The sequence below is a fragment of the Nicotiana tabacum genome, chromosome 24, assembly GCF_000715075.1.
Source record: "Nicotiana tabacum cultivar K326 chromosome 24, ASM71507v2, whole genome shotgun sequence".
Classification (NCBI taxonomy): Eukaryota; Viridiplantae; Streptophyta; class Magnoliopsida; order Solanales; family Solanaceae; genus Nicotiana; species Nicotiana tabacum.
In genome coordinates, this window is record NC_134103.1 from 44,407,568 (window position 1) to 44,429,148 (window position 21,581).

At 39.1% G+C, this 21,581-nt stretch overlaps 1 protein-coding gene across 4 annotated transcripts; it reads left to right on the forward strand.

The window, feature by feature from the left end:
- The first annotated feature begins 775 nt into the window (after nt 1-775).
- On the forward strand, nt 776-6,846 carry LOC107763160 (sufE-like protein 2, chloroplastic). Of its 4 annotated transcripts, XR_012706743.1 has the most exons (5): nt 776-1,689; nt 4,085-4,153; nt 4,942-5,005; nt 6,164-6,286; nt 6,446-6,846. XR_012706743.1 is itself a non-coding variant. In XM_016581613.2 (2 exons), exons 1-2 carry the CDS (start codon nt 874-876, stop codon nt 2,461-2,463), a joined length of 966 nt encoding a protein of 321 aa, XP_016437099.2. In that variant the 5' UTR covers nt 776-873; the 3' UTR covers nt 2,464-2,599. The 4 variants fall into 4 exon arrangements, 1 of the variants encoding a protein (XP_016437099.2); XR_012706742.1 differs by lacking the exon at nt 4,085-4,153; XR_012706744.1 differs by lacking the exon at nt 4,085-4,153 and having other exon boundaries at nt 6,464-6,846.
- Nucleotides 6,847-21,581: the final 14,735 nt, after the last annotated feature.

The window sequence follows — 21,581 nt, forward strand, 5'->3', positions numbered from 1 at the left end:
AATAACATGCATATTGAGTGTACTATATCTCATTTTGTAATACGGGGTTTCTTCAAATCTTATAGGGAAAGTCATTAAAAAAAGAAGAAGAAGAAGAGGAATTTGAGTCAATTTTCATCACCCTCACATTTTCAGACAAAAAGAAAAGAAAAAAAAGATGCAGACGAGCTTCAATTAGTAGTTAAGTTAAAGGTTACTCCTTTTTATTCCAAAAAACATAACCATGTTACTATTATTTGAAAAATCAAATAAGTTTTTCTTCAACTATGATATTTTATATTTTTACTATAAATTTTTTTGCTTTATATTAATTTTATGTTAATCTATTAATATGTAAATGCATTTTAAAGAATATTTCAATTTTTAAATATCCTTTTATTCAACTTAACCTCTTTTTTTCACCATAGCTTAACCTCAATTTTCTTTCTTTTTTGGACTTCAACCAACTATTTCCCAAATGCCTTTTAAGAAATTGAAATTAAAACATAAAAAACAAGATTCATGGGACCCACATAGAAATATATTTCCACTTTTGGCGCCTTTTGTGTTTTTGGAATGAAATATCCAATGGCCTCGGGCTTATAAAACGCCACTGCTTTTATTTCTCTTTTGCTGCGTTTTCATCTTCTCATCGGCTTCTTCATCAGATTCTTATGGCCTTTTTTCACCTTTGTTTTCTACTTTTCGCTGTCTGAAACTGAAACTTCCCGCAGTTAAAGGATCCAATTCCCACTTTTATCTCTGAAAATCTCACACTTCACCAACATCTCTGAAAATCTCACACATCACCAACTACAACTTCTAACTGTCATCAAATCTTGCAAATCCCCTCAGTCTCCAATTTTCTTCATCATTTTTTCCTCTTAACCAAACATGAACACAGTTCCATTCCCATATTCTTTTTTAACAATTTCATCTATACCCACTAAGCCAAATCCTCAATTATGTAGTAAAAATCCAGTCTTTTTCACACGCACCAAGCCAAATCCTCAATTATGTAGTAAAAATCCAGTCTTTTTCACACCCACCAAGCCAAATCCTCAATTATGTATCATAAATCCAATCTTTTTCACTTCTTTGAAGTATTCAGCAAAAGGGTGTTACTCAAATTCAAGATCAACAACTAAAAAACCGAGCATTTCCTCAGTTTCTTGCCTGATTATGGACAAAGAAGCACCACTAGAAGAGGGGTTAAGTGTTGTTGAAAAAATTCAGATTTTAGCTTTGGAATTTAGGTCCTTATCAGAACCAATTGATAGAGTGAAAAGATTATTACACTATGCAAGTATTCTCCCTCCATTAAGCGAGTCAGTTAAGGTTCAAGAAAACAGAGTCATGGGTTGTACAACTCAGGTTTGGTTAGAGGTTAGGATGGATAAAAGGGGTTCAATGAGGTTTAGAGTAGATAGTGATTCAGAGATCACAAAAGGGTTTTGTTCTTGCTTGTTATGGTTGCTTGATGGTGCTGAACCAGAGGAGATTTTAAGTGTTACAGCAGAGGATTTGGCTGATATGAATGTGGGGTTACCTAAAAAGGGTCGTTCGAGGGTGAATACTTGGCATAATGTGTTGTTCAGTATGCAGAATAGGACTCAAGATTGTGTTCAGGAGAGGAATAGAGCAGCTTTGTCTTTGGAAGATTTTCATTCTTTAATTATTAGGCCTCATGGAAGTTACCTGGAATCTGAGGTTGGTTGTTAAGTAGCAATTGTTTATTCTTTTTATTGGTTTTGTTTATGTTTATTTTGTCAGTGTAGTACACAATGATTCAGGGAAAGATCCAAATGGATTCCGCTTTTAAAGAAATCAATTTTGTATCTTTAATTATTGATGGCATGAGATCATACTTTGTTTTTTTGTTGTTGTTAGAATTGTATTTTACTAAAATAGTATAGTCTGGTAAGACCACCAACCACAACTTTCCAGGAAATTGTGAAAAATAAAAAAATAAAAAAATAAAAAAGTAAAAGCACCTATTAGTACTTTAATCCATTATTCAAGAGAAAGCAGATATTAATGCTAAGAAGTCACTAGTTTCATGGTTTGGGTCTGAACAGTTGACATGAAGTCAGGAGCGGATTCCAAATTTAAACTTAATTAGTTCACCTTTAAGTTTTTTTAGCACCGAATACATTTCTCTTTTGAAATTATAGGTTTAAAATTTATATTTGTTGAAATTTTAGTTATTTTGTATATACATATCTATGTCCAATGTTGAAAATACTGGGCACAGTGAAACTCATTGAAATAGATTGCATTGGCTTCTGCACATGAAGTAGATTGCTCAAACATCTACATTTTGTACAAGTAAAGGCAGGGTCCATGCTGAAGCTTTCCAGTTTTTCAATTGGCACTTCTTACGTTGTTGGAAATAGAGCTACTCTGGATTTGGGACATTCTACAAAGATAGGAAACCATCTTATGAACTGCAGAATAGAATGTTTTTCAGTTCCAAATGTCTAGTTCATTGGGACTCTAGTTGTCTTTGGGCAGTATTTTTTTTATAGCATATGTATCAACCACTTATTCTGGTTTTATTAAAGCTTATCAGTGTAATGACCCAACATGTCATTTTGACTTTCAGAATCCCGTTTTCTCATTTACTGCTCAATTTATACTTTATAATTATTATGTGACTGACCGGGGTGGTTAGTTCGGGTCCGGTGAGGTTTTTAGAATGGATTGGAACACTTAGTTTCAAAGTTTAAAACTTAAGTTGAAAGGTTAGTCGGATATCGACCTATGTGTAAATGACCCCAGAATAGAATTTTGATGATTCCAACAGCTCCGTATGGTGATTTTGGCCTTAGGAGCGTGTTCAAAATTTTATTTGGAAGTCCGTAGTTAAATTAGGCTTGAAATGGCTAAAATAGGAATTTAAGTTTGGAAGTTTGACCGGGGAGTTGACTTTTTGATATCGGGGTCGGAATCCAGTTCCAAAAATTTTCATAGCTCTGTTATGTCATTTATGACTTGTGTGCAAAATTTGAGGTCAATCGCACTTGATTTGATAGGCTTCTGCATCAAATGTAGAAGTTGAAAATTTTAAGTTTCATTAAGCTTGAATTGGAGTATGATTCGTGGTTTTAGCATTGTTTGATGTGATTTGAGGTTTCGACTAAGTTCGTATGATGTTTTAGGACTTGTTGGTATTTTTGGTTGAGGTCCCGAGGGACTCGGGTGCGTTTCGGACGGCTAACGGATCATTTTTGGACTTTGGGAGATAGCTGATAGCTGCTGGTATTTTTCTTCTGGTTTCCTTATACGTGATCGCATAGATTCATCCGCGATCGCGTAAGCTAATTTGGGGCAGATGCGACTTTGTTCTACGCGATCGCATGAAATGGTTTGCGATCGCGTAGGCTTGTTTGGGGCAGTGATGATTTTTGTTCTTCGCGATCGCGTGAAGAGGGCTGCGATCGCGTAGCCGTGGGAGTTTGTTATTCGCGAATGCGTGAAGAAGGTCGCGTTCGCGTAGAGTAAGTGGAGCAGAAGTGGAGGTCACGTGTTTGTGCTTCGCGATCGCGTGGATAAGTTCACGATCGCGTAGGCCTGTAAGTTTGAGCTTCGCGATCGCGTGGACAAGTCCGCGATCGTGTAGGGTTAATTTGGGCAGTGGAAAAATTGTGCTTCGCGATCGCGTGAGAAGGTTCGCGATTGCGTAGAGCAAATGACTGGGCAGAGAGTTTAAGTTCTGATTTTTCATTTTTACCGATTTGGAGCTCGGATTGAGACGGTTTTTGGGAGATTTTCAGAGAAAACAACGGAGTGAGTGTTCTTAACTAAATATTGGTTAAATTACTCGAATCCATCACTGTTTTTATCATTTAATTGGTGAATTAAGTTGGAAAAGTTTGAAAACCCTCTTGGATAAATTTGAGGATTTGAGGGTCGAATTGTTATCGGAATTTAGTAATTTTGATATGGGTAGATTCGTGGTTGAATGAGCGTTCATATTTCGTAGAGACGTGGGCCCCGTGGATAATTTTTGAATTAATTTCGGATTTTTATTGAAAAATGTAGTATTTTCTTATGAAATTGATTCCTATAATTTTTGGTGACTGTATCGAATTATTTTGACTAGATTCGAGCCATTCAGAGTTTGATAATCGAGGAAAAGGCCTACTAGTGGATTAAATTGGAGCAAGTCGAGGTAAGTCTCTTGTTTAACCTTGTAAGGGGAAATTTACTCCATAGGTGATTTAAATTAATAATTGTTGCTAATTGTGGGGGCGACATACGCACGAGGTGACGAGAATCCGTACGTAGCTACTATTTATGCTAAAGTCCGGGTAGTTTAGGACTCAAATCGTGAATTACGTGTGTTAATTGTATCCTTTATTTAATTAAAGTATTTGAACCATACTGTGAATTGTTAGGGAAAATAGTAAAAGATTGAAATCTCATATACTTGAATTTTTGTATAAATTAATTAATTGTTAAAAGAAATTGTACACCCTCTTGTATTAATCTCATAATATATATATTCTCATTCTGGAGGTACATACGAAAACATCCTCCTTTCTTGTAGAGCGGGCCGAACGCCTCGGCAGTATAGATGCATCTATGGATCGCACCGCACGTCCCTCGGTAGTGTACACGACACTCTGGATCGGGTCGTACGACCTCGGCAGAAATCGTGCCTAATAATAATAATTACATGATACCTTGATATTTTAATTGCAGCTTGTGAAGTTAAATAAATTGGGAATTGTCGTATTTGAAAGAATTTAATTATTTCTGCTGGTTAAAGAAAATTATTGTTAGTTCTATAAATCGTGTTGATTTAAATATTTCTATTTTTATTTTATTTATTATTATTGACCATTAGTGAGTGTCAAAGTCGACCTCTCGTCACTACCTCTTCGAGATTAGGCTTGATACTTACTGTGTACATGTTGTTTACGAACTCATGCTACACTTGCTGCACTTTTTGTGCAGGACCTGAGACAGGTGCTATAGTTGGACCTATGAGCGCGCACCCACGTTGTCCAGAGGCTTAGTGGTGAGCTACCTTTCTGAGCCGTTCTGCAGCAACTAGTGCCTCTTCTTGAAATTTTATTCTGTCTATTTCATTTCAGACAATATTTAGAATTTTTGTATAATATACTAGATGCTCATGCACTTGTGACACTAGGTCTTGGCACACACTAGTAGAATTTTTGGATTTAATTCTATTCCTGTATTTTTTTTTTATTTACCAGATCTTTTTATATTGTCTTAATTCTTGCAAGTTATAAGAGTTTAATTAATCGGTTAAATTTTTAAAGAGTTGAATATGTGTTTAAATCACTAGTTGGCTTGCCTAGCTGTAGTGTTGAGCGCCATCACGACCTACAGGTGAAATTGGGTCGTGACATTGTATAGTTGCCTAAGAATTCAGGGTCTACTTTTAAGCAGGTTTTGCCAAATTGGAGTACTCAGGACTTGTTTAGATGAGCTCTAATATTTGAACATTTTGTATTGGCCGAGAGAGTCCGCAATTGTATGCTAATATGTGTTTGGAACTGCTTCACCAAAAAGCACTCTGGTTTGACCAAGAGTTGTGATTAATGTCAACATTTTGATTCGCTTTCATTCTGCTAAAGTTTAAGAAGGTTCTATTAGGAATAAGTTCTAAAACGTTGTGCAGGTGAATTGATAAAGAATTAATATGAAAGACGGTTGAATGAGAGTATCAATTTGAGTAGTGCAGTATTTTTCAGCACCAGAAAAGTTCTATGATGTGATGACCTCACTGTTTATTAGATAACTGACGAGGGACCTATATGTAAAGTTCCCAGTTAGAATGATTTCAAATTAGGATTCCAGACTATTAATAACCTCATCATAGAAAAATGTGTTTCTTCTCATTTTGGCTTAAAATGTTCCAGGGTTTGCCTTTAAGTAATAACTATCTGCTGTATATTTCCTTCCTTTTAGTAGTTGAAGCAAGATCAACAGAGAAGAAATGTCTTTTTCTTGGATTTGTTTCAACTTTCAAGTTAAGCATATCTCATTATCCCCATTTGTCTGATATTTATAAGCCTTAATTAGTTGACTAACTAAATTAGATGTCAAAGCATGTGTGGTCTCTAACAGAACCCTTTGCTCATAAATGAATTTATGCCTGTTTCTGAATGGTTTTTATCTTTAACTTATTGCATTATCTTGTTGCTTGCAGCCTAAATGCAGCCTTGAAGTCAAATAATTGTTTGTCCCATGGTTGGTTGAATCTGCTTAAGTTTCAAACATGTTCTTCTTTTGTTCTCCACTGTGGCAATTTCCTTCCCATTGCTATTCAGAGGTAGAAATCTTTCTCATATCTTTTCTTTTTAGTATGCTGCAACTGATAACTCTACATTGCAAACCTTACAACTAACATGTCATTCTAAGTACTTGTATTTTCTATAATTCAAACCTTATAACTAACATGTTATTCTATTCTTTTACTCTGAATGTGCAGTTTGGTGTATGTCTGCAGATGTTGCATAGAATTGAATTCACTGGGGCAATAAGGCAGAATGATTACAGAGATGGATATACAAGAAACTACTAAAATAGTAAAATAGTCTGGACGATATTTAGAAAACGGCTGACATAAACTTACTCTTTTGCTCACTATTAATAAATTTCAGGGTGGCTATAGCATAATATTTGAACTGAGTAAGCCTTTTTCAAGGTATTTGATTGAAGATGAGCAATGAACTTTTCCCTGTGGCCATTATTGATGGTGCTGTAATCATCTTTGTTGTATTAGGAACTTACAACTAGGTCCTTTTTTAAACTTTTCTTATGTTCTAAAATGTTAGACAAATAGTTCATCCAAGGTGTTTGAATCCTCTGGAAGATAAATTTTCACATCATTACTGGTCTCTTATTTTCATAATTTTCATACATTGCAGTGATTTCACATTTAACCTTTGAAAATTAGAGAAGGTAAATTTATCCTTTTTGGTCCGGAGAGAGTACGAGAAAGTTGGGAGCAAGTAATTTTTCCATACCAAAAGAAGAGTGAAAATTTTATAGGGTCCAATTAAAAATTAGGCTTGCGGCTACGAGGAGGAAGGTTCTCATCTTTTGAGTCTCTGTTAACCCACAAAAGGGTGTCCCTTATCCCCTTGAGAGGCACACTTAGGTCTATTATAGGGTTTTTTCATTTTCAGAGATTGAACTTGAGACCTCTATTAGGTTTATAAAAGACAGATAAATTCTATATATTCCATCACAACCACCGGTGATGGGCAAAATTAAAAAAAGAGTGAAATTAGGTGGATACACATACTGAAAATGCTGTGTTTCTTTTTCATTTCCGTACTATTTTTTTAACAAACCAAACAAGGGTGAATTCCTTCCCATTACCCAGTAAAAGGAAAATCCAGAGCACACTCTTCCAAAACTCAATGTATTTGTTTCACCAGTAGTGTACTGGAGGAGATCCTTTCCCATATAATTACATGTATATAAACATGAACTATACCGTAAAGGTTAATTTGTGATCGTACTTGAATTACATAGGAAAATAAATCCTGCAAAGAAAAGCGTAGGAAAACTACTTCCAACTTTCCTGTGAAATGATTTCAAAGAGTTTTCTAGAGAGAGCAAGAGTAATTTTTTTCTTGTACATTTATGAAAGAACGGTAAGGGTAAAAATCAAGGTTTCTAGTGTTAGGACTTTTTATTTTTTCTGAAGTGACACAATTATTCGGTGAATTTTAACTTCTAAGGGTGGTGTTTTTTTCTCTCTTTTTCTTATTTTAATTATTTTAGTTTCCTTCTCTCTCTATGTATATAAAATATACTAGTCTTTCGGCAAGTTACAGTTTTTTCTTTCGCCGCATGCAACGCCAAAAATTGAGTTTTCTTGATTCATAATTACCATGGCAGCCACTTCACTCATGAGTTGTAACTTGTAAGTCTCAAAAGTCCATACGTACGGATTGAGGGTTGACATAATAAAGGACAACCATATGGCCCTTTAGAGTTTAGACATTGTACCCCTCACGCTCACGCAGCAAAGAATAATAGGAGAGGTACTTTCTATAAAATAATTGAAAGTAAAAGAGATCTAATATTGTAAAGAGAAAGAATCCCATGGGAAATGCCAGGAGTAGTACAAAGTGCTGGTTGTCTTTGAATTGTATATAAAGAGAGAATACCATGTATTGACATCCAAATTATCAAACTACTTTGTGCTGAGTTATCATGCCGAGTACTCCATACATCCAACATTTTATGTATATGCCTTTTAATAGTTTTCTTCTCTATTTTAAGGAATATACTTTGCTATATATACTGACAACAATTTGTCTATCAAATCCACAGAATTGGATGGAATCACGAAATAACATACATGATGCACATGTATTAAGAAATATATATTTCAAATAATACATTTGTCTGCAACATATTTTGTACGTAAAGAGACCAGAAAGGAAGAAAACCATATAAAAGAGACTTTGCACATTATTATTAGAGTATACCATCTTCGAAGTCAATTTTGATTTATTGATTTATTTGTCGGTCGCCTGATCCAATGTAAACAGAGTCACCAAACCAATGGCAGCCTGATCAAATTATAAAGAACATTTTTCTCTGTCTTTGCAATGGGTCAACAATAGAAGTATGATCATATATAGCATCAGAAATCAAACTTTTGCACGTCGGCCAAATATTACAAAGACATGATTACAGATAAATCAACATGCATCAAAAGAATTAGAAGTAAAAGATGGCTTCCAATCAAAATTTAAGATTAAAGGATTAAATTAAACTCGAGTTACATGAACTACGCAATACAACAATCCAATTTCTACGGAAAGCGATAAATTTTTGGGATATGAACCCTCATCTGCTCCTTTCTTACATCTCGTTTTTGCACATGCTAGCTACATGTATGTGAGTGATTGCAATTGGTTAAAGGCTCAAAGAGTCCCCTGCAGACATTATCTTCTTCCCCTTCACCCACTTGATCAGAAAATCCAATCCTTCAAATATGTCCAAAATAAGTCCAAAGGCAAAAGGGAAAAAGGAATTCTAAGCGCAAATAAAATACCATGAGATATAGGCAAGTATTATGCACTTGGGCAATTCACATGCAGCGCGCTTCCGTTTGTACTTGAGATGAAGTTTATCTGGGCGACCATTTCCTTGGCTATTCTTTCACAAAAGAACTGGCACATGATTTGTATAAGGGAATGGATCATTACAGATCCAACTATAAGAAAAATCATTTTATGAAAAATTGATGAGGCATTAAAGATTGTAACGGAAATGCTTCTTTAACTGTTCGTTTCTGTAATGGTCATGACTTTTCGAATATTCCTAGTCTAAACCCAACTTTTACAGAGGTGGCTTTGGGATTTTTTTTCAAAATATCGTTCAAATCAAAATAGGGGGAAAAAGAAAAAAACTGAGGACAAAGATAAATAGGATATTTAGGTTGAAATATATATTTACATTTTTGTACAAAAATATTATTAAAGTAGTGTTTAAGTAGAGGGCATTTAGGTAATTTAACTTTATACTAAGGAGCTTTCCACTTTTAATATAAACTATCTTTGAAAAAAAATAGATAGTTTACAATAAGTATACGGTGAATTATACGAAATTTGAAAGAAAAAAAGTACAAGCTCAAATTTTTGAATGGTAAGCTTATCTACTGTCGATATTTATTATTTCTCAAAGAGCATCTTACCTGAAATACAATTTCGCTGAAGTTGGATGGATATCCTTCATTTTCAAGAGAAAAAAATATTTCTTTAACAATATAATATTCTATTACTTCCATCACTATTATAATTTTGTAGTTGTACACAATCAACGAATTGACATAACCTTTTCCTATGCAATGCTTCTAATATATCAAATATACATTCGGTTTAATAATTTTCTAGTTCGTGATATTTCTACAATAGATAGTTTAAGCAACATCAACTATGGTTATAAATGCTTCACATCTTAAAGTTTGTCCCATGTCTTTAATAAATTATAACCTCTGCCTTTCTACAGTTGTATATATATATATCACAAAATTATTGTCGACTGAAAATAGTATTTTGTAGAAGATGTATAGAAATTCAATCAATAAATGACTTCATTAAGATGGCTAATAGATCAATGCCAATTTTATGGTGTACACCTTTGTATACGGTTAAAATCGGGCCCATCCGATTTTACTGTTTGACCGAGACCGGAAGTTTGCATCGAAGGACGACTCCAAAGTAGATCGGATCGAGGCACGAAGACAAGGTACCGAGATCGGGATTCGAGGCACCTGCCAAGATCGAGGCCGATAGCAATCCAGACCGAACGAGAAAGGTATCGAGCAATACCGAAGATTGCGTAATAACTGAAAAGCGAGATATCCACGACCGGTCGAAGATCATGGCGAAAATCTCAGAACGGATCGAATCAAGAATGATTGTTTAGTTAATCATGGGATTTTCTTCTGTAATTAAAATTGTAACATATATAAAATACCTCTACTATATAAAGGGGAGTTCTAACCATTTGTAGGGACGACTGATAACATAGCAATATAATTTTCTTCCTCGCTCACACTCTTGTTCTTCAGCTTATTGTGTTTTTATCATCCTTGCATCAGTGAGTTCGAGGATACTTTAACTCAAGGGTTGAGTGCTACTCAAATACTGGTTTGATTTACTTTCTTGTATAATTCTATCTTTAATCTTCATATTTATCAATCGGTATTAAGTGAAATCACGTGTCCTTAAATCTACATTATAAGTTTAATTGTTATCCAATTTTGAGGGTAAACAGTTTGGCGCCCACCGTGGGGCTAAGGATAATAGTGATTTCTTAACACTGATTCCGATAACACACACTACTTTACGCTTGTTCTTGTAAGTGTTTTTGTTTTCAGGAAAAAGTATGTCAAACTAACAAACAACACCCACACACGGTAACAACGGTTTTGGATTTCACGGGAAAAATGACAATATAGTTGCCCCAGAAATCGAGGTGCCTCAGGCTGATCTTGAGGGAGTACCCATTGTAAACCCCATCGACGTTAGTTCACATATCGCCCTAAATACAAATTTGGGCGCTGATCCCGAAGGTAGCGTATGCAGGGAAGGTCGATCTGGTGGTCGAAGTACGCAGAGCGGAGGAGATGGTGGAGTTAGCCTCCAATTGATATTTGAAATGTTACAGGCTCAACAAGCCACTATAGCATAATTACAAAATCAACATCGAGCGCCGAGTGGGGTAGAACCTGAAGTCGTTCACAAGACCGAGCCAGTGCCGAAAAGGTCAAGTGCCAATGAATCGGGGACTGACCCTGTCATTATGAAAATGTTTGAGGAGCTCACTAAATGAATTGAAATGGGAGAAAAGAAAATTGAGGCAAATGACAAGAAAGTAGAGACATATAACTCCCGGGTTGATCAAATACCTGGAGCACCACCAATTTTGAAAGGTATGGACTCGAAGAAGTTCGTGCAGAAGCCGTTCCCCCCGAGTGCGGCTCCGAAGCCCATTCCGAAGAAATTTCACATGCCGAAAATCCCCAAGTACAATGGGACCATCGATCTAACTGAGCATGTCACCTCCTATACATGTGCGATAAAAGGAAATGATTTAGAAGATGATGAGATCGAATCGGTTCTACTAAGAAGTTTGGAGAAACTCTATCGAAAAGGGCAATGATATGGTATCACAATCTGCTACCTAATTCCATCGATTCCTTCGCCATGCTTGTAGACTCTTTCGTAAAGGCACACGCCCGAGCAATAAAGGTTGCGACTAGGAAGTCGGACCTCTTCAAGGTAAAACAGAAAGATAACAAAATGTTAAGGGAGTTCGTATCTCGGTTTCAGATGAAGCGTATGGAACTACCACCAGTCACAGACGATTGGGATGTTCAAGCTTTTACTCAAGGTTTGAACGATCAAAGTTCGGTGGCCTCACGACAGCTAAAGCAGAATTTAATTGAATACCCAGCGGTAACTTGGGCCGATGTACATAATCGATACCAGTTGAAAATCAGGGTCGAGGATGATCAATTAGGGACTCCTTCTGGTTCCGCTTATCCGATCAGGCCTGTTGGAAGAACTCAGAGAGATATTGACAGAGAACCTCGGTCCAACAGAAACCGATATCAGCCATACAATACAAATCGTAGAAACAATGGCTCGGGACGCAATCCCATCCGAAATGATCGAAGGAACGATCGAGGACAGAGCTCTCGAGGGAACATGAGCAAAAATGGTTTCGATAAATGTGCCGATACCACAGAGACACCACGATTATCAGAATACAATTTCAGCATCGACGTGTCAGGTATTGTGTCAGCTATTGGGAGAATCAAAGATACTAGATGGCCCAGGCCCCTACAGACCGATTCATCCCAAAGGAACCCCAATCAAATATGTAAATACCATGGTACACATGGTCACAGAACTGAAGACTGCAGACAACTAAGGGAGGAGGTGGCCCGGCTATTCAACGAGGGTCACCTACGAGAGTTCTTGAGCGACGGAGCTAAAAATCATTTTAGAGATAGGGATGCAGATAGAAAAAATGAGCATGAAGATCCACAACACGTGATTCACATGATCGTTGGTGGGATCTATATTCCACAAGGGCCTGTTTTCAAACGCACTAAGGTATCGATCACCAGGGAAGAATGAACTTAAAACTATACACCAGAAGGCACTTTATTATTCAACGATGAGGAAGCAGAAGGAATATCACAACCCCACAATGATGCATTGGTAATCTCTATCCTTGTGAATAAAATTCAGGTTAAACGTGTTTTAATTGATCCAGGAAGTTCGGCCAATATTATTCGATCGTGGGTTGTGGAGCAGCTCGGCTTACAAGACCAGATCGTGCCCGCAGCTCGAGTTCTCAATGGTTTCAACATGGCAAGCGAAACGACTAAAGGAGAAATCATTTTACTAGTAAATATAGCTGGGACTATTCAAGAAACCAAGTTCCACTTGATTGAAGGCGACATGAGATACAACGCCCTATTCGAAAGACCCTGGATTCACAATATGAGGGCAGTTCCTTCAACACTTTACCAAATGTTGAAGTTCCCAATACCGGATGGAGTAAAAATAGTATACGGGGAACAGCACGCTGCCAAAGAGATGTTCGCGGTCGACGAAGTGATACCGGTATCGGCACTTTTGTCAACAAAATGATCGGAATCTAAAGGAAAACAGGAAGCTAAATAGCAATCACAGCTACTAGCCTCGACTCAATCGGAGGAGCAGGGAACAGACGAGGACAATGACTATTGGATCCTTGGATCCTTCGTAATCCCCAAGGATTCCGATTCCACCAAATCAACTGTCGAGAAGCTAGAATAGGTCATACTGATCGGGCATCTACCCGATCGAAAGGTATACCTAGGAACAGGGTTAACCCCCAAGCTCAGGAAAAAACTCGTTAAATTTCTTATCAATAATATGAATTGTTTTGCTTGGTCCTATTTAGATATTACAGGGATCCCGCCGGAAATCACTACACATCGATTGAGCTTGGACCCAAGGTTCTGCCCAGTAAAACAAAAGAGAAGACCCCAGTCCGAGGTAAAACACGCATTCATCAAGGACGAGGTAACCAAACTTCTCAAGATAGGATCCATTCAGGAGGTAAAATATCCCGAATGGTTAGCAAATGTAGTCGTAGTCCATAAAAAGAGAAATAAACTTAGGATGTGCGTAGATTATAAAGATTTAAACAAAGCATATCCTAAAGACTCTTTTCCTCTGCCGAATATCGATCGCATGATCGATGCCACGGTCGGCCACGAGATCCTTAGTTTTCTCGATGCCTACTCCGGGTACAATCAAATACAAATGAACCCGGAGGATCAGGAAAAGACTTCGTTCATCACTAAGTACGACACCTATTGTTATAATGTAATGCCGTTTAGACTAAAAAATGCTGGTGCCACTTATCAACGCCTAGTAAATCGAATGTTCGGAGAACAAATAGGTAAGTCAATGGAAGTTTATATTGACAATATGCTAGTCAAAACGACCGGCCGGGTCGTTACATATTTGCAGGAGACCTTCGATATACTAAGGAAATACAACATGAAACTCAACACGAAGAAGTGTGCATTCGGGGTCGGCTCGGGCAAGTTCCTCGGCTTTATGGTATCAAATCGGGGTATCAAAATCAACCCCGATAAGATCAAGGCGATCGAAGACATCACAGTCGTGGATAATGTTAAGGCCGTACAAAGATTAACAGGGCGCATAGCCGCCCTAGGCCGATTCATCTCAAAGTCTTTAGATAGAAGTAACAAGTTCTTCTCGCTGCTCAAAAAGAAGAACAATTTTGCATGGACCCCGGAATGCCAACAAGTATTGGAAGAATTAAAGCGGTACCTCTCGAGCCCTCCGCTGCTTCATACCCCAAAAGCAGACGAGCAACTCTACTTTTACTTAGCAGTCTCGGAAATCGTGGAAAGTTGAGTCCTAGTTTGAGAAGAGCAAGGTACGCAATTTCCTGTTTACTATGTTAGTTGAACTCTAGGCGAGGCCGAGACCCGGTACCCACACTTAGAAAAGTTGGCGCTTGCCTTAATAAGCGCCTCTAGGAAATTAAAACCATATTTTCAATGTCACCCAATTTGTGTAGTGACCACTTATCCTCTTTGCAATATTTTGCACAAGCCCGAACTTTCGGGCCGATTGGCCAAATGGGCCGTCTAAATCAGCGAGCACAATATTGAGTATCAACCCCGAACGACCATCAAGTCTCAAATCTTAGCAGACTTCGTGGCCGACTTTACGCCAGCCCTCGTACCTGAGGTCGAAAAAGAACTATTATTAAAATCGGGTACAACATCGGGGGTGTGGACCCTATTCACAGACGATGCTTCGAACGTAAAGGGTTTCAGGCTAGGCATCATTTTGAAGCCGCCCACGGGTAATACAATTAGACAATCTATCAAAACTTTCAAGTTAACTAATAATGATGCAGAGTATGGGGCCATGATTGCAGGTCTTGAGCTAGCTAAGAGTTTGGGAGCAGAAGTCATCGAAGCCAAATGTGACTCCTTACTTATGGTAAACCATGTCAACGGAACCTTCGAGGTTCGGGATGATCGAATACAAAGATACCTAGATAAATTATAGGTGACATTACATCGATTTCAAGAATGGACCCTACAACATGTACCTCGAGAGCAAAACAGCGAAGCCGATGCCCTCGCAAATTTGGGCTCATCAGTTGAAGACAACGAAATTAGCGCGGGGACTATCGTGAAACTTTCGAGGTCAGTGATCGAAGAAGGCCACACCGAAATAAACTCTACAAGTATGACCTGAGATTGGAGGAATAAATATATCGAGTACCTAAAGAACGAAAAGCTTCCGTCGGATCCTAAGGGATATGTTTGATGGATCATTGGTGATATGTTTAGGTCTAGGAGACACCGACTACGTCTTACGGGAAATTCACAAGGGAACTCACAGAAATCATTCCGGTGCTGAATCATTGGTTCACAAAGTCATCAGAGCAGGATACTACTGGGACAATATGGAAAAAGATACGAAGGAATTCGTTCGAAAGTGAGACAAGTGTCAAAGATATGCGCCAATGATCCACCAACCCGGGGAGCAACTCCATTCGGTCCTATCCCCATGGCCGTTCATGAAATGGGGAATGGATATCGTGAGCCCTCTACCATCGGCCCCAGGTAAAGCTAAATTCATTTTATTTATGAATGACTATTTCTCTAAATGGGTTGAAGCACATGCCTTCAAAAAAGTCATGGAAAAAGAAGTTATCGACTTCATCTGGGACCACATTATATGTCGATTTGGAATGCCTGTTGAGATCGTATGCGAGAAAGGAAAGCAATTCATTAGCAGCAAAGTAACAAAGTTTCTTGAAGACTACAAAATCAAAAGGATCTTGTCAACGCCATATCACCCCAGCGGGAACGGACAAGCAGAGTCAACGAACAAAACCACCATTCAAAATCTAAAGAAAAGTTTGAACGACGCAAAGGGAAAATAGAGAGAAATGTTTCCCGAGGTCCTTTGGGCGTATCGAACAACGTCAAAATCCAGTACGGGGTCAACACTGTTCTCTTTAGTATATGCCGCCGAAGCTCTAACCCGGTCTAAGTCGGGGAACCTAGCGTCAGGTTTTGAAATGCAACGGAAGAGTCGAATCACGAGGCTATGAATACAAGTCTTGATTTGCTAGATGAAAAACGGGAAAGCGCCCTCATTCGAATGGCCGCACAGAAGCAACGGATCGGAAGGTACTACAACCGAAGAGAAAATTTTCAACATTTTAGAACAGGGGACTTAGTATTGAGAAAAGTCACCCTCAATACTCGAGACCCAAATGAAGGAAAACTCGGCCCAAATTGGGAAGGACCATATCAGATCCTCGATATCGTTAGAAAAGGATCTTACAAACTCGGCACGATGAACGGCGAACAATTGTCAAATAATTGGAAAGTGTCACTCCTCAAACGATATTACAACTAAGGTACAACCTTCTCCATTTTCATTTATATTTTATACTAACCGTTTGCAGGTGTTTAATCAAAGACATCAAAGGATCCTTCAAACGCAGTCCTTAGGTTTGAAATCACGTGTTGCACTCTTTTTCCCTTAGACCGGTTTTTATCCCAAATGGGTTTTTACGGCGAGGTTTTTAAGGAGGCTACCATTGTTCGTTCTAACTTAGAGCAATTCAACAGTATCCGAGGCTCCTTTACAATCAACCTCGAATACCGGGAGGCATCACCCTCGGATAGTTACAAGGAAAATACTTCGTGTCGACAAGGTCTCGATAGGTAAATTTTGTAGAGGACCAAACGGTCAAATGAACCGTATCTGTGTAGATTACTCGAGCCCTAATGGCAAAACATGTACGCATGTATAATTTATTGAAAGAAGTATTTTTCCTTACCAGATACCCTATGTTTTAAAATTTATACTCTTCAGTCTCATACTTATGATCTATGGTGGCAACTGGCTTAAGGGCCGATCACAACTGAAGTTCAAATAATTTATCCGATACTCAGGGACTGCCGTCCAAAAAACCGACATGATCGAATTACTAAACCTCGAGATCATAAGACCTTAAAAAGGCAATCCTCGATTTTATAGGCCATGACCACCCCACTCGGGGACTGATACTTCGAACAAGTTCGAAGTATAATAGGGGAACAAGCCCAAAAGGCGAATCCCAAGTTAAAGGCTACGGCCAAATCAACACGGTTCAGAGACGTCCGATTTTCGTTATTAAATAGGCCTTCGAATATTTTCATAAACCGGTTAAAAAGGCTACCCTTGGTTAAATTTCTAAGGGTCTCGATAATATCGACCCTCAAAAATCCTAATGGATACAAAGGCGTTCGAGCTCTAGAACAAATTCTTTATTTTATGCTAAGGCACTGCGAAACAAAAGGTCTCGATAATATCGACCCTTGAAAATCCTAATGGGTACGGAACCGTTCGAACTCTTGAGAAAATCCTTTATTTTGGGTTAAGGCACAAAATAATTTATATGATTAAACGTTAAATTTATCAAGCCGAAAAGGGGAAAAAAGCCATTCTTTTTTCTATGGCCGTATCGGCCTAATTCAAGAGCCTAAAATGCCAGTTTATTTTTGAGTTCGAAGAAATCATCCTCACTCAATTAAAACCTAAGGGTCACCCTATTCCGAGTTCGAGCAAGTTCTCACTCGATTATAAAAACTACACTAGTCCTGTTTTGATCAAAATGCCTAAGCGTCGAACTTATGAATAAAACTTTCACAAGGCATAAAAGAAATAAAGACAAGTAGGAAAGGAAAGAGATCATTATATATATGAATATTTACAAGGTCCGATCGGGATCCTATACAAAAATATCAACAGTGAAAAATCTTAAGGTTCCTGATCTCCTCCGGGGGCAGCTTCTTCTACATCGAGGTCCTCCCCATTCTCGGACCCGCTCTTGCTGCCATCATCATCATCGTCATCGGAAGTGGCCAGCACTATGGTTTCAGCTTCATACTCTCTAGCCTTTTCTATCTCATTGGTAAGATCAAAACCCCGAGCGTGAATTTCTTTGAGGGTTTCCCTCTGGAATTGGCATTTGGCGAGTTCAACAATCCAATATGCTCGAGTTTGAGCGGACTCAGATGCCTCTCTCACTTGGACTTGAGTGGCTTCAGCATCGGCCTGATATACGGCCACGATCGCATTTGCCTTGGCCTTTGCTTTTTCGGCTTCAGATTTGGCCTTGGCAAGTTCAGAAGCCAACCGAGCCTCGAGCTTCTCTATTTTCCTTGCTTGAGTCGAGCTCCTCTCTTTCATGCCTTGAAGTTGACTTTCGACCGAGGATAATTGGGCTCGAGCAGTCTCTTTTTCTGCAGCAAAGCGGTCCATACCTTCGTTCCACTCCAAGGACTCCACCTTTATTGTGTCGACCTCCTCACGAAACTGCTCGATCCTCTCAATTTTCTGTTGCAACTGTGAGATTGAAATATTAGCCACCGTTCCTGAATCGAGCCCATGAGCTTTTATGATTTTCATTACCTGCTCGATCAGATCTGTCTGATCTTTGTGAGCCTTGGCCAACTCGGCTCGAAGATCTCTGATATCTTCCTCTTTCTGCCCACTAAGAAGTTTGAGGGCATTTCTCTCCTCCGGAAGCCCTCGGAAGTCAGCCTCACATCGGCTCAGCTCTGCCCGAGACTTGGAAAATGCCTCCTGATGTAGAGCTAAAGCCTATATGAAAAGAGAAAAAGTTAGGAATAAAATGGAAGAATATGACATCAACAAAGGGAATCGAGATTTACCCGATTCAGGGCTCGTTGCGCCTCGAAGAAAAGACCCGATGCATCACTCGGGCCGGCAACATCCTCGATACTTATAAATAAATCACGGAAGGGGTCCTGTCCCTCATGAGCTCCATCTACCTCGAGGGTCCCCAAAGCTTGGGCTTCCCGAATCTCCCCTTGGAAAAAGCAGGGAGAGTGGGCGAGTCTCCGATTACTATTTTCCCAAAGGAGTCACTTGGGGCGTTCTCCTCAGTTCGAAGAGCTTCAAGGCCGGTCCCTTCAGATATATCCACCGTTTGTTCATTTCGGTGGGAGACATCCTCGATCTCCAACGACTCGGGGACTTTTCCCGAGTCTTTCTCCGATATCCCCTCAGTTCGAGGCGGAGCCTCATCAACCACCATCGATCTAGTTGTCTTTGGGGCATCGATGGTTTTCTTTCCTCGGGCCACCAGTATGGAGCCGTCGTCATTTTCTTCTTCTTCGTCTTCATCCCTCAGACACCGAATAGATTCTTCGGTCAGAGGGATGGTGTTCTTCCTCGGCTTATGAGCTGTCCTTTCCTTAAGTTCTCGATCTTTGGAAGCCGAGGTCCTTTTTCTCTTGTTGTCTTTCGCCGGTTTCGGAACCGGGGCCGAGGTCTCTTCCTCGCCAGACGGTGGCCTCATGACCGCATCTTTGTCGAGGCCTACACGCAGGAAAATTGGTTAAGTATAAGAAAGACATTTTGATCGAATCATCAAGGACATAGGAAATGGGCTTACCATGAGTTTTGGCCTCCCATCGGCCCTTTGATAAATCGCGCCATGAGCGCTCAGCGTACGAAGAGGTCGAGGCTAGGTCCTGAACCCAGCTCTTGAGGTTAGGAATTGTACCGGGCATACAAGAAACTGCTACATCGCGGAAAAGGATATCGATGAGAATAAGCAAATGGCCAAAACAATAAATAAGAATTAAAAATGAAACTATACTTACGCTTCATATTCTATTTCTCAGGAAATGGCATCTTCTCGGCCGAGATTAAGTCGGAAGTCCTCACTCGAATGAACCGGCCCATCCAGCCTCGGTCCTTGTCCTCGTCTATGCTCGATAACACCACTTTGGTGGCCTGGCGTTGGAGTTTTATCAACCGGCCTTGATAGAGGCGGGGGCTGTATAACCTGATGAGGTGGTCGAGGGTGAAAGGCATCCCCTCGACTTTGCTCACGAAGAATCGGAGCAGAATAACAATTCACCAAAAGGATGGGTGGATTTGGCCTAGGATTATCTGGTACTGATGACAAAAATCGATGACGACAGGGTCGAGGGGGCCCAACGTGAAAGGGTAGGAGTAAACGCTTAAAAACCCTTCCACATGAGTGGTAATGTCTTCTTTCGGGGTCGGTATCACTACTTCTTTGCCTTTCCAGCTGTAGTCTTTCCTTAACTGCTTAAGGTACCCTTTAGTTATCGAGCATATATACCTCAACACTGGCTCACATCGACCAAGAATCGACGAGACTTTATCGGTTTTGAAGTCAGAAGTAATAACATACCCCCCGGGAACACACTCTTCAGGTCGTGGCTCCATCGGCGTTTTGTCGCCGGCCGGCCGCGATGAAGAAGCGTTTTCCTTTTGAGGAACAATCTTTGATGTTTTTGCCATTTTTGTATGGATTTGAAGTTAAAAATAGATGCAGATGATAATTTGGTGTTTTGAGAGGATGGTAGCAGTGAAAATCGTGGATGTGCAGATAAAGAGGTTAGAAGATATAAAAAGTTTTGAATATTAAGAATCTGAAAGTAAAAGTTCAAAATAATGGAGAGATGGGCTACTTATAAATTTCACAACGACGGTTCAATATTGGTGGTGGCCGACCATCGACTGACGCGTATTTAATGCCTAGGAAACTGTATAGACGGGACGTTTCAGTCACTTCCGTCGCTTACGTCACAAGGATGACGTCATGACAGGTCGAGGTAGAAAATTGAAGGCTCAATTCGTTTCTTGTCATTACACTCCAAAAAAACGAGGGGACTATCTGTATACGGTTAAAACCGGGCCCATCCGATTTTACTGTTTGACCGAGACCGGGAGTTTGCATCGAAGGACGACTCCGAAGTAGATCGGATCGAGGCACGAAGACAAGGTACCGAGATCGGAATTCGAGGCACCTGCCAAGATCGAGGACGACAACAATCGAGACCGAACGAGACAGGTATCGAGCAATACCGAAGATTGCGTAATAACGGAAAAGCGAGATATCCGCGACCGGTCGAAGATCATGGCGAAAATCTCGAAACGGATCGAATCAAGAACGGTTATTTAGTTAATCATGGGATTTCCTTCTGTAATTAGAATTGTACCATATATAGAATTCCTCTACTATATAAAGGGGAGTTCTAACCATTTGTAGGGACGACTGATAACATAGCAATATAATTTTCTTCCTCGCTCACTGTTCTTCAGCTTATTGTGTTTTTATCATCCTTGCATCAATGAGTTCGAGGATACTTTAACTCAAGGGTTGAGTGCTACTCAAATACTGGTTTGATTTACTTTCTTGTATAATTCTATCTTTAATCTTCATATTTATCAATCGGTATTAAGTGAAATCACGTGTCCTTAAATCCACATTATAAATTTAATTGTTATCCAATTTTGAGGGTAAATAACCGGCAAAGAAGAAATAGTGATTTGTTATAGAGATATATAATAGTTACTGACATAAAAAATTCAATCGACATATATAAATCAATTATACGTATAGATACCCTTCGTCAGATACAAACTTATGATTCCTTGCATCTGTGATTATGACAAAAAAAGAAGAAGTTGAATTAT